General features: G+C 46.7%; 1 protein-coding gene across 6 annotated transcripts in view; it reads right to left on the minus strand.

The window, feature by feature from the left end:
* LOC122183078 (ligand of Numb protein X 2-like) overlaps positions 1-14505 on the minus strand; it is a 29699-nt gene extending 15194 nt beyond the window's left edge. Inside the window, exons 1-2 of one of the 6 annotated variants that reach the window (XM_042876836.1) lie at positions 14451-14505; positions 2116-2576 (exon numbers count right to left, since the gene is read on the minus strand). In XM_042876836.1, coding sequence (XP_042732770.1) covers positions 2116-2504 — 389 coding nt within the window. In that variant the 5' untranslated portion in view covers positions 2505-2576; positions 14451-14505. Of the gene's footprint in view, positions 1-2115; positions 2580-3435; positions 3478-4092; positions 4177-13838; positions 13939-14151; positions 14279-14450 lie in introns of those variants that run through there. The other 5 variants (XM_042876834.1, XM_042876832.1, XM_042876833.1 and 2 more) reach the window with 5 other exon arrangements.
* Between the last annotated feature and the right edge of the window lie 1312 nt (positions 14506-15817).

Here is a 15817-nt window from a genome sequence, read left to right on the forward strand (position 1 = left end):
ATTTCAAGCTCAGCTCTGAATCAAGCTTTGTTTTTAACGAGCTGGTAACATGGGAGAGCAGTGAGCAGAGCTTGATTCTCTTTCCCCTGAACGCGGCCTGACCCTCGGGCAGCTCCTGGCCTCCAATCCGTGCTGAAGATGAATGGGAGCAATTCACAGAAGCTTTACTCCCACTGACCACTCCCCACCTGGAGGTTCCAGGAGTAACTCTGCATTCAAAAAATGTGCTCTGTATGCAGTTGCACCGTAGCTATCTCAGCAAAAACGAGCGAGGAAAAACAAGGTCTTTTATCAAAAGCACTCACAGAAAAGTAGCAGGTAAGGAGAGCGATGAATGCAAAAGCGTCACTTTCAGAGACATGAGTAGAACTGGGTGTTTACCACAGTCACTTTTCAAATTAAACTCTATTTACATTCTGGATAAACAAGCCTTACCCAGGTATTATCCGGTGTATCCCTGGTCATCTTTCGCTTGGAGCCAACAAAATGACCCTAAAAGTTACCCTAAAAGGCAGAAGCTAGCTGACTCACTTGGGCACAACCCTCTTAAGATGTGGACAAATAAATGAATTTTGCTAAGGGCAACAGAATCCCCCAAGAAACAAGCTGCTAGTTGCTACTTATTCCCTTAGGTATCCTACTATAATTTAATCTCACATTAAAAAAAAAAAAAAAAAAAACACCCAAACCCCAGTGTAACTTCTTTTTTTTCCTCCTTTTTTCCACTTTTCAATCTTAAAACGCTCACAACCCAAAGTCGTGACTTTCAGAATACTCCATCCCCTCTGGAGATGCTCAGAACTGTATGGGAAGGATATAGTTTCCAGTCAGGTCAGTGTCATTAACATTGAAGGATGCCTCCCTCTCTGAAGTGTAACTCATGCATCAGAGGGATCAGCAAGTGACAGAAGTTTACTGGTACCAAGGCAGACTTAAGGAGCTCAGAGGAAGGTTCTGACCCCTCAGCTCTGTACCCAGCCCCGCTCTGGCCATGCCCGTGCAGCACCACAGCTATGTGGGCAGTCCTTTCTGCAGCACCAGCATTCAGTCCTGATGGCAATGAGAAAACAGTACAGAGTCAGTTCAAGGACGCTGTAAGCTTTCTCATGGCATCTTCCACCACTGCCCCAGCTCTAACAGGAGCTCTCAGCTTGTGGTAACAAAGACAGGCTAAACAGCAAGGGTATGAGCCTGGCTGGAACTGTGAGAGTATCCCAAGTGCTGGGTGACCTATTTATAACACATGGCTCTGACTCAAAAAGCTACAACACAGCTGAAGGGAAACAAGCTGCGCTTCTCAATACCAACTGAGAAAAGTACACCTCACCAACGAAGGCCTGCTTCTGCCTGCACTTAGCAAGCAGCCTGCACTTAGCTCCCTTTCCTGCAATCATTAACTAGGAACAGATGTCATTCCATACCATGCTGAGACCTCTGGCACTGGCACTTTAGAACTTCGCCCGCTACCAGCTTAGCCAACAACGGAAGTACCTAAACACATCTCTGCTGAAGTGCAAGGAAAAAAAAAAGCTCTTCCTCTACACAAAGGGAAAAACATATATTTCATGTGCTTCGTTTTCTCAGCAGAAGAATGAGAGAGGATAATGGAATTATAAGTAGGTGATTCAGCAAGTGCATAATGCACAGCTTGGAGGGACTTACACTATTTGGATCAAAGACATATATTGCACATCTTAATTGGACCAATTAAACTGGTAACACTGCACGATCCCTTGCCTCCAGAGTATTGACTTAGTGTCTCTTTCTTTTCCACACAAGTGAAAGAAGGAATATACATCTTTCGAATTGTTTACAAAGAGACAGGCTCCCCAGATCAGGGCACATGATTTATATACATTTGAGTGGTTGTGTCCACAGACAACTTGCCTGCAAGAAGGCAAGGAAAGACTTCAACCTTTTTCCTGCAGCACGTGGGAGCTCACTTCCCTAGCTCACAATTATGCTGTCTTCACACACCCACCTTTCTGGCCTCACCTGCTGTCACCTCATCTCTGCTGTACCATTTTGTCCCAATCTAAAAAGCTTTCTGCTCAGAAGCACAAGAGACAGATGGCACTACATGCAGCGCGATAACGCAAGGTAAATGGGAAGCACCTGTTCTGCAGGTGAGCTTCTAGTTCACACCGCTGCATTGTCTGCTGACACTCTGCCTTGAATGGACAGATGACAACCAGCTTATCCAACAGGTTTCGGACTAGAAGGCTGGACTTGTGGCACTGCTGGAGAGAGAGCTTCTTCCGATCCATAGGACAGAAGTTATACTCCTGCATGAAGTTTTCAAGGCACTTGAAACAGTACGTATGCCCACAGGGGGTGTCCATAGGCTGGAGCAGAGGCTGAAGGCAGATGTGGCAAATGAGTTCATCGTCCACTTCATTCTGGAAGTTGTAGAGATGATTGTCTGGCAAGAGGTGGAACTGACCGCATTCACAGCACAGCTCACCACCGTGGTGTGCCTGCTCTTCTGCTGCGGGATCAGCCATGGTGGCCAGGAAGTGCACTCCCAGGGCAGCAGGAAGGAAATGTGTCCGGTAGCAGCTGTCTGACAGAGTCCTCTGCTGAAAAGAAGAGAAAGAGCAATTCCCAGCTAAGTGCCAGCTCACAACGTAGCCAATTAAAAATTAAATTGCATTCCCACCTTAAGTTTCCCCTGGTATTCTCAACCCTACCAACCCCTTAAGAGTTCTTCCTTCCAGAGAGATCCTGTGAATGATCAACCCAAGGATGAGAGATCAAAAGCACACAATCCAGCAAAATCTTTAAGTGGATGAACTGAAGCTGAAATTACTTTACATGCCACGGTGACACAGGGTGTGTAAAACCCCACTAAGTGTACGAATTGGAAGAGCTGAGACAAACACTGCACATTCTTGAGAGAATAATTTTCACATGGACCATTTTTTTCTAGAGCTTTCCAAGGATACTGAATATTATCCATTTATAAGACACGTATGGTGAAAGATCAGTTTGAGGATTTCTACTTGTCCGGATTTTTGGTCTTTTTTGGGGAGAGTGGTCTGAGGATGAGGAAGAAGAAGAGGAAGAAATTTCAAAAGAAACAAAAAAAAAAAAATCTGAGCCACATTTCCTTCCTCTTAAGCTCACTCCCAGCACAAAACATTAGTGTTAACAAAGAATGCATTGTTCCCTTCTCATCCATGCCTAAATTTATCCACGGAAACATATTTTCTATGAAAAGACTCAAGTTTTCTAAGGGAGGGAAAAGCCATAAGTACAGCACATGTCATAGATGGCTGTACTGTAAGACAAAGGCTTGAGCTTCACCTTCTTACAGGTCGGGAGGTAAGGGACAAACTGAGCTCTTTGCAGCTGCTGCTGTACTGATGTTAGTAACAGTGTCTCCAGTCACACCCCTTTTGAACCTTGCCCACTGTAATTAAATACAACATTCACCTGAGTTTGCTGCAGATCACATGCAGAGACACTGCTGCAGGAAGGCTTACTCCCAACCTGGAGATGCAGTACTAGATGAAGTCATACGACCGGGTTTTTTTAAGACCACTTTAAAAATCCCAGTTTAAAAATAAAAGCACAACAGTGACGACATGGAAAACTTTTGAAAATAGTTGCTTTGTCTGGAACAGGTAATAGCCTGAGCAAGAGCGAACACCGGTCTGCACCAGTGCCTGGAGGACACGGCTGGCACGCAGCAGCGACACTGCGGGAGAGTAGGCAAGAACAATAAGATAGCAAGAACAGCCAGAAAAAATTAGTCATGGGTTTCTAATAAAAAGCATACATCATTCCACCTCAACTAATTGTCAAGCATAAGTCATCTATTTAATTAAAGGGATAATATATCACCGGCACAATCAAGTGACTTCCCGGGCAAATTTTTACATAGCTGCAGAGGTGGTGGCAGCTGTAGGGGGGAAGCGAGCACCAAGCTGCTCTGCTGCAGCACCAGAAAGCTTCTTCCCCTGCAGGAAGGGGCTTACACGGGGCATACAGCCCCTGCTCTTTTCGTGCACTCACTCCTTAGCTCTTACCCACAAACAGGAGCAGATGTGCTCTGCCCTTCCAGAAATGCCACTGATCTTCGCTACTTACCTGTCTGAACCAGACTCGGGCACCTCTGCTGTTTTTCTGACTGAAAGCTCGCATTTGATCTGAAGGCATCCCGCACGTGAAAAGAAAACATTTCAGCATCAATCACCTACCAATGCTGATCAATCCGTTCAGATCAGTTAAGGAAGCTTCCAAGGCTAACACCTACCAACACAAAATACTTGTGCTTCGGGTTGTAGTATTTGCATAAGATTTTGGCAAGTGATTAAACAGCTCTCCTGTCTCAGTGAAAACAAACTCTATGGTAATTTTGCTGATAAACAACTTCTTAATGGGGTGGAAAGGGGCACCACATTATTTACCAAATTCACACTGCCTTCTGTGCCTAAAGTTGTGTGATGATCTCATTTATGAGTCACTTCAAAACTCGTGGAAGATAAAAGCATCACCACAACCTTACTGCATTTTTCTTCTCCATTTTGTTCTTGGAAGCCCAGACCCTTGAAAGCCAGGTGTGAAGGTTCATTCCAAAGTGCCAAAGAACCTTTTCCTTTTATCCCACCATCCCTTCCATGAGAAGGACCCTCCTGCAGCCACCAGGGAACCAGGGCCTGGCACCTCAGCCACGAAGCAAACCCATCCCACACAGCCTTCGGCGAGGCAGAGGCAACCAGCAGCTCTGGGAGGGCAGCAGGCTCAAACAAGCCTGCCGCCTGCTCAGTGATTCAGCCAGAAAGCAGATGTTCAGCATGAGGAAAATTGCTAACATCTTATTCAGCAAAGATGACTACTGTGCAACAAGACAGACCTTAGGTGTCTAGAAAATGCAGTGTTTGAACACAACAGGCACAGCTGCCGGCTGCTCAGGTGGAGCCCAGCTCCGGTGTCCTGCAGCCAGCTCCCAGGGCTGCAGCTGTTTAGTGAAGCTGAAAATTCACTCCATCTGTTGCAGTTTCTGCTGCACATTCTGGCCTCTGAAGGCTGGAGCACCCCAGCAACCCCTGCCATTCTCGTGCTGCTTTTTGTTGTTTATGAAAATGTCAAAGCCTGACACGTGTATATGGTGCTCCTCTAATGCTGTTTTAAAAACACAACAAAAACATCTGAGTCTGAGTGACCCCAGGAGTAACACAGCCCTCCCATACGTGACAAAGAACTGAAGAAAATAAACCTGCACAGTCCTCTTGTTTCCTACCCTGTGTGGGCGAGAGAAAAGATTTCTTTGGGCTCACCTTTATCTTCACTGCATAAGAAGAACAAAAGCAGTGGTGGTGGATTTTTTTTAAAAAGCAGGATTCCTTGTGCTGTAACCTCGACTCAAAGAACAGAATTTTTTTGAAGGAAGACTTATCAGGTCTGATCTTTTCCCCCACCAAAGCAAGCTTGCTCCTGGCAGCAGCAGCACAGTGCCTCCTGTTCTTACCCTGTGGGCACAGCCCCTCTGCCTCCAAGCATTGGGAGTCCCCAGTCAGCGCCTGGCTCAGGGCTGGCCTCCAGAGCACCCCAACTCAGAGCAGAACTGACAGGCTGCTTCTGTGGCTGCTTAGAAAGTTGTTTCAGAGCGAGCAAGTACTCCAGGAAACCTTTCCACTGTTTTGCCTCCACCTGTACTAAAATAACTGATGAAGAAAGTTGGGTCGAGCACCACTGAAAAGCAACATCCCTGCTGCCAACCTCAACATTTCAGCTCTCAGCACTGCTGGGCACCACTCTCACTCTGTAAGGAACTTCTCTCTTCCCTACTTTACTGTGGGGCACAGACACAATTCTGTCCCAGCCTGCCTGCTCACACAGCTGCAGCCTCGATACAGGTTGCTTTCAGTCACCAACACCCCAGTGCCACCTCCTTGGGGTATGACTTCACTGCCGTTCCCATTGACAGACTGAGCTCACATCACAAGATGCTCAACTACAGACCCAGAGCCACTACATGCAGGAATGTAACACTCTTATGCGACTCTGAATCTGACTGTAAGCAGCTTACAGCCATCACACAGGAAAATCCAAGGAAAGAATACCAACCCAAACCTGTGAACCAAAAATGCTATTCCACCCCCTCTCTGAGTGGCCCTGAGGAGCACGTTTCTCATTGCCAAACAAAGAAGGATGCAGTCAGCCTACAGACAGCAAGGCGAGGACGCGGCAGAAGCGTAAAGGTTCCTCCTCACAGATCAGGCTGACAAGGGGAACATCTTCGCTAAAAAATTAACCATTAAAAATCTAGTTCTTGATATTAAAAAAATACAGTTGTGGCATGGAAAGCACGCTGGAAACACAAAGGTGTTCTATGTTAACACATGTTGATGCTGCAGGCGTTACCAACAGCCTGGCTATAAGAGCTGGCTTTGGGACGACAGGGCGCATCCCCACATACACGGCCGTGTGACAGCTGTCTGTGATAATTGCACCAGCTATTATATTTATGACTGCATTCCCCTGGGAGACTGGAAATACAACATTCCACGTAAAGGCAACACAATTAATTTCGAGGGGTGGACAAAACAAAGGCAGCACATCCTGGATTAAGACAACTGAGGGCACACACCAGGAGGGCACCAACCAAAGGCAGTTTAATCACATAAAACAAGGCAGCAAATTCATGATGGATCCTAACATAGCAAACCCAGTGCTCTAACAATAAGCCATAAGAAAAACGGACACCAAAAACTGCAAAACTTTCTTCAGTTTTCAACTGGCTCACAAGCCTTGCGCTTCTCTAAATAGGAATATATATATTTATTTTTTTCCCCCCTAAGTGAGAGAGAAAGAGGTTGCAAAGTGTTCTGTAACTGTTGGGCTTGTTTTTCTTTAGCTGAATCTCAGCTCCACTTTGAAGGAGGATTTCACGAGCATGAAAAGCAGCAGGTTTTCCATGACACCAGCATCCTGCCCAAACACTTCCAACTGCTGCTACAGTCTTTCACAACTATGAACAAGCCATCCTTAGTTTATATTAGTCACCAGAAAATAGTGTTGAACCACCAGATCTTTGTAGGCAATACTTACAGCAGGCTGCTTTTTCCAAAAGGCACAGTACCAAACACCAGAATACTTTACAGGTGATAACACAGAGCCCTACTGCCTTTCCTTTTTACTTTCTGATACTGCTGAAGATTAGGCCACTGAAAGTAAAAGTATGAAGCCAAGGCTTCTGTAAACAAGAGGTTTGTCTGACTATACAAGAAATAACCCCTTCAGTGATTAACCTTGCCTTCAAGCCAAGAGTTCCTAATGAGGCACCTGGAGAGGAACTGCACAGCACTTACCTGAATGCTTCAATTGAGGAGCTGCACATCCAGGCTGCTTTGCTGCACTCCATCTCAACAGAGACTGCCAGTTTAAAAGCTCCCATTGTCCCCATCATTTCTGCTCATTCCTTAACCATAAGCCTGAAAACAAGTTTTATTCTGAAGCCTTGCATTTTTGCGCTTATTGGACAACTTGGTATTTAACTCACTTGAATTTCTGGGCAAGCATCTGTTTTCTCAACTGTATTTTCCTGGAACAGAATCACTGTCACATTAGACTAGAAAATACATGCTGGTCTAGAAAACCCGATTCGGAGGGATGTGCTCCAAGGTCTGCTTGATGTCAGTGAGCCTGTCCCAAGGAATTTTCTCCTGAGCAGCTGCTGCAGCATCAGCTCTCAGTATGGCACATGGGTTTTCATTTTCAGGTGGTTTCAGTAATATTGGAAAATATAAAGAGAAGTTTTTTGATTTGTATTACTGATTTTTAAAATCTTGCTAGAAATGAATAGCAAACATGTACCTGATTTTATGAGAAAGCTACACAAAAATTCCTCTGCTCCACTTCTCTCAATACCATACATTTGTTTCTCAACTCAATTAGCACTGCCACAGCAAGGCCACAGCACTGTAACCATCTCACCAGGAACCCAGCTGGCTCTAGAGCAGCAGGACAGCACAGTGTGATCCCAACAATCCTTTGTACAGAGCAGGAGATTCTGGTGTTATTCAGTTAATAACACCTGGGTAATAAGCACCTGTAAATTTCCCCTCTCCTCTGTTTTTAACGAGGGATTAAACAGAGAGGTATAAAATGTTTTCCACCTGCACTGTTCCTCCAAGGAGATTGAACAATTACTATTTTAACACGCTGCTCTGAAAAATGGATAACTTCAATGCCAACCCACGGAAGTGAAGATAAATGCTGCAGAAGAAGCTGTTTTATTTACGTTTCTGATGCTTTCTCACCTTTGCTAAATGCTTCCGCTGCATCCATCCTCCTTTCCACACCCTTTCTTCCCCACAAACATGCAAGCTGCCTGCTTTATGGTCACAGGAACATAAAGCTTATGCAGATTGTTCTGTTTTACCAGTTCAATCAATTTGCTTCTTTGCAGAATACAACACACAGACTTCTGTGAGATCTTCATTGCCGGCAGCATGCGCATATTTTCTTTGTACGCTTCGTTTTTCTTATTGCATCTAATAATCTCTCTCTAGGAAGTTAAATACCCCTACCTCCACCCCCATCTCACCTACGCTCTGAATTGGGCAACTACCTGCAACTCCATCCCTAAAGATCAGTTAGACATTTGTGAATAAGGTTTTCCACTAAGAAAGGGGGAATCCATTACTATGATTTAAGGATAAGGGACCTAACCTGCAATAACCAAAACCTCTCCTGCACTTGAAGCAAAAAGCCGCAAGCCAAATCAAAGGAGAAGATTTGATGTTGAGATTTAGGTTCATCTAAATATCTGGTGCAACACACACTTTCCTAAGAGCTGGGTTCTGAGGACAAGAGGTAAAGATCCTACATCACACAAACACAGGCACCCCTATGCCATCACACACCATTGTGTCTACCTGACACGTCCTTGTTTATGGAAAGAAAACAGCACCAGGGTTTACAGAATATGAAATAAGTACGTAACATGCAGAAGCTTGTCTCAGGTACAAGCCTCAGTAAGCAGCCAACCCTGATAGCTACTGCTCCTGCAGTCGCCTGACGGCACGCTGTATGTTATTGTCTACTTGTGTCTGGGTGTCATAGAATACAGGTCAGAAAAGGAGTGGATGTTTTCTATGATAAAGTCCAGAAGGGAAGAAGCAGACCATGCATTATGTAACCGCGTGCTTTTAAAGTCTGTGTTTAAATATCCTTACTAGGACAGCCATTAGCATATATGATCATAAACAGTGTGAGGAGTGAGATTGCCTTGGGTAGACATACAGCATTTCTGTAGTTCTAGGCCTCACCTGTCTTGCGAGAAAGCAAAGCATTCATCCTCTGTCACACTGGCAGTTGTTACCATTGGAAACATCTGATTAGGGCTTTATTGCAGGATAAAAGAACAGAACTTTTAGCTACCTGCACCAAGGCAAATTTGGGTCTCAGTTACACCAGTGCTTTTGTGTTGTGTTAGTTTTTATTTATTTATTTTACAGTACACTTAGAAGTATGACACAGTCAATGAAAGCATCCCTTGATACCAGCAGGGCGTTTCACCCTGCCCAGCACACAACAGTGCAGACTTCCCTTCACAAGGTAACAGGGCATTTCATCAAAAGGAGTGCAAAGTACCATCTAGCCCAAGCATGTTCCAACTGACTAAAAAGCTGAATTAAAAGATAATTAAGTTGGTAGCTCCCTTTACATGCCATCAGATCATGCTAAAGGGGAAAGAAAACAAGTTATCTTCATCTAAAAAAAAAAAAAAAAAAAAAAAAAAAAAAAAAAGCTAACTAATTCCCCAGACCACAAGATCTCACTGCAGTTCCTCAGGGTGCGCAGGGAGGTTTGAAAGCAGTTTAAACTCCCGCCAGCCCACGGGCAGGCAGGATGCAACCAGTACCCCAACAGCCTTCCCCACATACAGCAGTTCATAAGCACTAAAGGAAAGTGGGGACAAAAAATAAAGCCTCTTTCCATTAAGGACTACATTCTCCTAAAGACTTAAAGAACAACATTATGGCTCATTTTAAGCACACATTCTATTGCTTAGGATTTCTGTCTTACGGGTTCACAAGCTTAAGCATGGTTGCACGTGTAATTTAAGATGCATTCTCACCATATAATTTCTCTTGGTATATCTAGTTGCCTTCAGACTTAAAACAAACACCCCTCACAGCTTGGGGGGGAATAAACCAGAAAGAGACTTTTTTCTTTTCAAGTCTTAACCTGATTCTAAGCTGCCTGTAAGCTGGTACCAGAAATAGGTCTTTAAGAACCATTGTTATCTTAACTTTTTCAGGTACATATTTACAGTATGAGTAAATCATTATCTATGTTCCATTGCTCTAAAAATAATGTAAAAAAATTGGCGCGGCCTTCTCAGCAGTTGCAAGAGCTGGAACAGCCCTGCTGACCAAAGTCCTCCCACTACCCACAAGGAAAGCAGCCATCCCTTCTTCGTCAGCAGGCAGCCGCCCAGCACGACCTCAGGCAGAGCACTGGGCAGGAATGGGGCACAGCCTCTCCTGCTCAGCCAGGTGCTAACCTCACAGGAGAACTCTTTTCCTAAGTCATAAATACAAAAAGGCCCAGAAGACCATTATTTACTTTTACGCATCCTACTTGAAATAATCATACAGCAGTTCTTGTCCACTCCAAACGAGATCGTTTAACAAAGGATATCATACAGACCCAAGGCAGTGGTTGGTGGCTGACTTTTTTCTTTTTCCCCTTCTATTTATAGACTGTAGAAGGGCTTATTAGATGAGAAGAACGTATCTGTTATTTATTAGCCTGGGGCGGAGGTTAGTAAGTCTGAGGACTTCACAAATAGGGCTGATCAAGAGGTACTCCACTTCCACCAATCACAAAAGGAACGATGGCAGAGCCAAGCAAAAGTTCTCAAAGAAGAAGGTTACGTTTCAACTCAACCCGTGTTATCTGCCACGTGGTCAGCTCTTAATGAGAAAGCCTGCTGCAGCTGTTTGCAAAGCTTGCACAATTTAAGGCCCAGGCAAAGAGCAGACAATGGTAGACAACACTTTTTTTTTTAAACAAGTCCATTCCAGTACTTCCCTTCCACAGACAATTCCAAATAAGGAACAGTATAGTCATCAAAAAAGTCTGCTGCACAAGACCCCTGGAGCAGCCCTATACATAAAACCAACCCCATGTGCAAGCTGCTGATTGTCTCTCCAAATTCCTCCAGCTTGACTGCATTTCCCTCCTTTCAGCCTGCAGTTTTTTCCTGGAGCAGTGCAGTAATTCCCACTACTTGTGGTCATCTAAATCCCCCTCGGACACTTCCAATGGTGCACAGCATACTGGCTCGTGGACAATTTCTTATCCAAAGTATCCAAAGGTTTAAAACTCAATTCATTCAAGAAACTTCCAAGGTAAGTTTCAGCCTACGGCAACACTTTGCGTGCTATAAATCAGGGCATATAAACCAGTGAGAGACTGTCAAACATGATTCCTAACAACTGTATGAGCAGCACCACTAAAGTAAGCTGAGAAGGAAAAGCCAAACAAGAGGGGTTTGTAACGTATCAGCAAAACATACTCCAGCCCATCAGACAACAGCTGCAACCACTCTTGCAAGAAATACAGTTGGAATGAGATGATGCAGCTCAATTTTCTAAATGAAGTTGGTATCGCAATTTCAGCAGATTTTTTACCTCTGCTTTGCTTTAAATGAGAGAAAAAAAAAAAAAAAAAAAAAGATACGGCAATGCACACTGAAGAGTTAAAAGTACAGCAGGGGATGCCTCGTGAGCAACAGGTACTTTATTCTGGTCACCTACCATTATGCCTAGGACTCTACAATTTCATGAGCAGGTAAATTCATCCAGTCACTATGCTTTGGGAAGTACAGAACTATCATTGCTTATGAAACCATTAATTACAAGTGCTAACTGACGTTACTGGGATCTCCATTCAGCTGGCACTCATGTTATGCAGAACAATCCTCAACTTGTTCCATCAGGCATCTCTAACCCTCAAGGTTTTCTAGAGCAGAAGGTCATTGAGCCACTGGATTCCTTCTGGAACTGTTTCTTTCACCTTTTACAGCTCTCATTCCTCACACAGGAGGTTGGAGTTACTGGAGGATTTGTTACTGGGCTCTCACTTTCCTCATTCTTTTGGTAAGAAACTTCAAAAGAAGCCTGTTTTTCAACAGAGAAACTTCCTCTTTGCTGCAACCAGTGGTCCCTCTCTCCATTCCATTTCACTATTTTATGCCAGTGAATCTCCGTTATTTAAATGAGTTACATATGCATCATGCTTGCATACAAGCATAGACACAGTGAGGGAGGTAAGGTTTTCCAGCAGAGCTGTATTCCAACAGCTAACTCCACAAAAGGCTGATCTGGTATTTCCTTGCTCCATCCTCAGCCAAAGAACCCCTTTGTTTTCCCTCTACACGAGCATTAGTGCTGTTGTGACTTCACGAACTTCTTTAGGCAGCAGACTTCATTGGAGAAGGCAATAAACGTGAACACTGACATCCCCTTCCAGCAGCAGACATTCTACATCTGCTTAGCTGTATTGTAACAGTTCAAGCATTAGAAGTTTCAGCTTGCAACTCAAAAGTTTTGTTTTGGAGGAGCCATGTGCACAATCTGCTTCCTTTTATTGGAGAGCTGCCAAAGAACTCTGGCCTTCAAGCACCAAGGACAAACGTCAGCGCTGTCCCTTAGAGGCGCAGCACACAGCTGGCACTGCTGCTACAGGGTAACTACTGTCCTGGACACCGCATTGTACTACTCAAACCCAGGGCTCCTCCGGAGTCTCCAGAAGCCAAAGGACTGGACTAGACACCTCTGGGGCCTTGTGACATTGACATGAATCTCCCTGGGCTGACTTGTGTGCCGTCACCCTGCACCAACATACAGTTGACACAGCAGAGACCTCTCACAACACTTCTATCTGCCTTGGGCTGGAATAGCGTTTCCTGAGGAGCCTTTACACAGTTCTGGTCCTTGGCTGTAAAATATGATCAGAAAATGAAATTACAGCATTACTCATCTGAAGGTTTGGTAGCAACAGAAAAGCACTCATTTTGCATCCCAAGTGCTAAGTGGGACCACAAACTAGCAGATGGGACGACAGTGTGCTTCCAAGCCCAGCAGATAGCCCCCAGTACACCCACAGGGACAATTCTCCTGTGCCATCTTCCCACTAGCACTGCTCTGCTGCCTGAAGCTGAGTGAGGGGAATGGCAGAGGGATGGGGATGCTGGGCAGACATAACCCAGCATGAGCTGGGCTGTGCAGCCTGGAGATGAGAAGGGAACCCAGGGACACCTGAGAATAGCCTTTCAGTATCTGGGGGGGCTATAGAAAAGAAGACATTCTTTAGCAGGGTCTGCTGTGACAGGACATAGGGAAATGGTTTCAAAATAAAAGAAGCTGTTTTCTACAATAAGAGCAGCAAGGCACTGGAGCAAGTTTCACAAAGCCCCATCCCTGGAGACAGCCAAGGTGAGGCCGGACAGGGCTCTTAGCACCTGATGGAGCTGTAGGTGTCCCTGCTCACTGCAGAAAGCTGGACTAGATGACCTTCTAGGCTCCCTTCCAACTCAAACGATTCTATGGAGCACCCTGGGACTGCCCCTTGTTTTGACACTCAGTCTGAAAATCCTCATGAAAAACTTGGTATCATCAGCTGAAATAAAAGCATTCCAGTCCTATCGTACCCTTCACAAAGCGAGCCTCCCAAAACCCTTCCAAAGCATTACCTCATCTGCAGCACTTCATGTATTTATTACCTCCAAGGCATTTCCAAAACGTCCACGCCGTCACGTTGCTCTCTTTTGCCCTTTATCACCATTGCTATTTGTTAGACTTTTCTGCATTACTTACCAGCGCAGCATCAGGAACGTGCCGACTTAGCGCATCGCTCGGAGGAACGCAGCCCCGCAGCCTCCCTTCGCACCGGGCCCCACCAGCGTACTTCTTCCTCGTACAGCCGGACCGGGGGCCGCTCCCAGCGCCGCCCAGCACGGCCGGGCCCAGCGAGGGCTCCTCGTGGCGGGCGCCGTCTCCGCACCACGCGCGGGAGCCCCGGCCGCAGCGCCCTCCCTCAGCCCCTCGCGGCCGCCGCGTCCCCGGGAAACGCCGCTCCCGCCGGCCCGGACCCCCGCCAGACCCAACCCCGTGCCCGTCCGCCGCTCACCTGGAGGAGAAGGGACAGGGCGGGAAGAGGAGAGGGAAGCCGGCGCCGACTCGGCCTGCGGCGGCGGCCGGCGCGGCTACCGAACCAAGTTTCCGGGCGGGGAAGAAAGTCGAAACGTACGCGAGGAGGAGGCAGCCCAGCCCGCCCAGGTGCTCCCGCCCGGCGCGGCCCGGCGCGGCCCTTCCCTCCCTCCGCCGCGCTGCCCTCCTCCTGCCGGGCCGGGCCGCCCACAGGCCTGCCCCCGCCGCCCGCCCGCCGCCCGCCCGCCGCCCGCTCTCCGCGCCGCTTTCCCGCCTCACCTCTGCGGGCGGCGGTGGCTCCCCCCGCCCTGAGGCGGACAGGTGCGCGGCCCTGGGAGCAGCGTAGTGCGTAGCAGAGGGCAGTGCGGTAACGCAGCAAGAGAGCTGCTTCCACAGGCACTCGGCCGGTAAAGAACACCAAACTGTCGCCTTACTGGAGGTTTTATTAGCGAGGAAACCTTTGTACATCAACAAACGCAATGGGCAGCGCAGGTGGAAGCAGTGCACGTCAGTCTCCGTTCAATCGTTCCGGCATGCCCCACAGCTAAGTAAACCTGAATAAAAATGTGAGCGCTTTCAGGGCCCTGAATGCATCTCTGTTTCTGTAGGGGCTGGAGTTTTGTGGCATTTAGGCAAAACTGTCAGAGTAATCATGAAATCACAGAGTAATAGAAGGGTTGGAAGGGAGTTGAAGCCCACCCAGTCCTAAGCCCTGCTGTGAGCTGGCTGCCCTGTCCTGCCTGGCCTCGGGCACCTCCAGGGAGGGGGCACTCACAGCTCTCCGGGCAGCCTGTTCAGTACTGGTCCAGAGGAAGAAGATGGCTCTTTATTTTAAACATGGACTTACTGGGCTCCATTTCCTAATTCCATGTTAAATTTGTTACCTTTTTCATTTTGTAACTCAGTAAATCCGTTGTCTCTTCTTGTGGTGTTTCAGTGAGGGGCTGAGCAGCATTACCATGTGAGAGGATTTTCTTTTTGCAGAGGTGAGATTGTAAAAGACTCACCAAAAACGAAAAATACAGTAAGGCACTTTCTTCTGTTTACTGAGATAATTGTAGGAAATCCAGTGGATCCAAAGCACACCTGGCCAGCAATGTGCCCCTGCAGCCCAGAGGGCCGGTTGTATCCAGGGCTGAAACAAAGGCTTGGATTGTTTCTAAGTGAGGGTGGTGAGGCAGTGGAGCAGGTTGTTCAGAGAGGTGGTGGTGCTCTGATCCCTCAGACACTCAAGGCCAGGCTGCACAGGGCTCTGAACACCTGATGGAGCTGTGGGTGTCCCTGCTCACTGCAGGGGAGTTGGACCAGATGACTTTGAGGCACCCTTCCAACTCAAATGATTCTATGATTCTGGAGTATCTCACTAGTTTGAGACTTCGTGGAAGTTTGGTTTTGGGGAAGGAATGGTGGTCAGCAGCAGGCTGGATCTGTGTAACTGCTGGAATTGCATTGCCTTGCCAGCTCACTCAGGAGCGCCGGAGCTCCATGTAAAGGCATCAGGCTGTGTCCACACTGTGAGCCAACATCACATCAGAGTCTGTGCCCATTAAGCCAGAATTCATTTATATTGAACATTGGCTTGCACCTAAGCAGATAAAGGCTTAGGCCATGCTCCGTGAAGCACTCTGGGGCAGAGAAGTTTAAAC

The sequence above is a fragment of the Lagopus leucura genome, unplaced genomic scaffold (genome assembly GCF_019238085.1).
Source record: "Lagopus leucura isolate 7727_CA_CO unplaced genomic scaffold, USGS_WTPT01 Super-Scaffold_100016, whole genome shotgun sequence".
In the NCBI taxonomy this organism is placed as follows: Eukaryota; Metazoa; Chordata; class Aves; order Galliformes; family Phasianidae; genus Lagopus; species Lagopus leucura.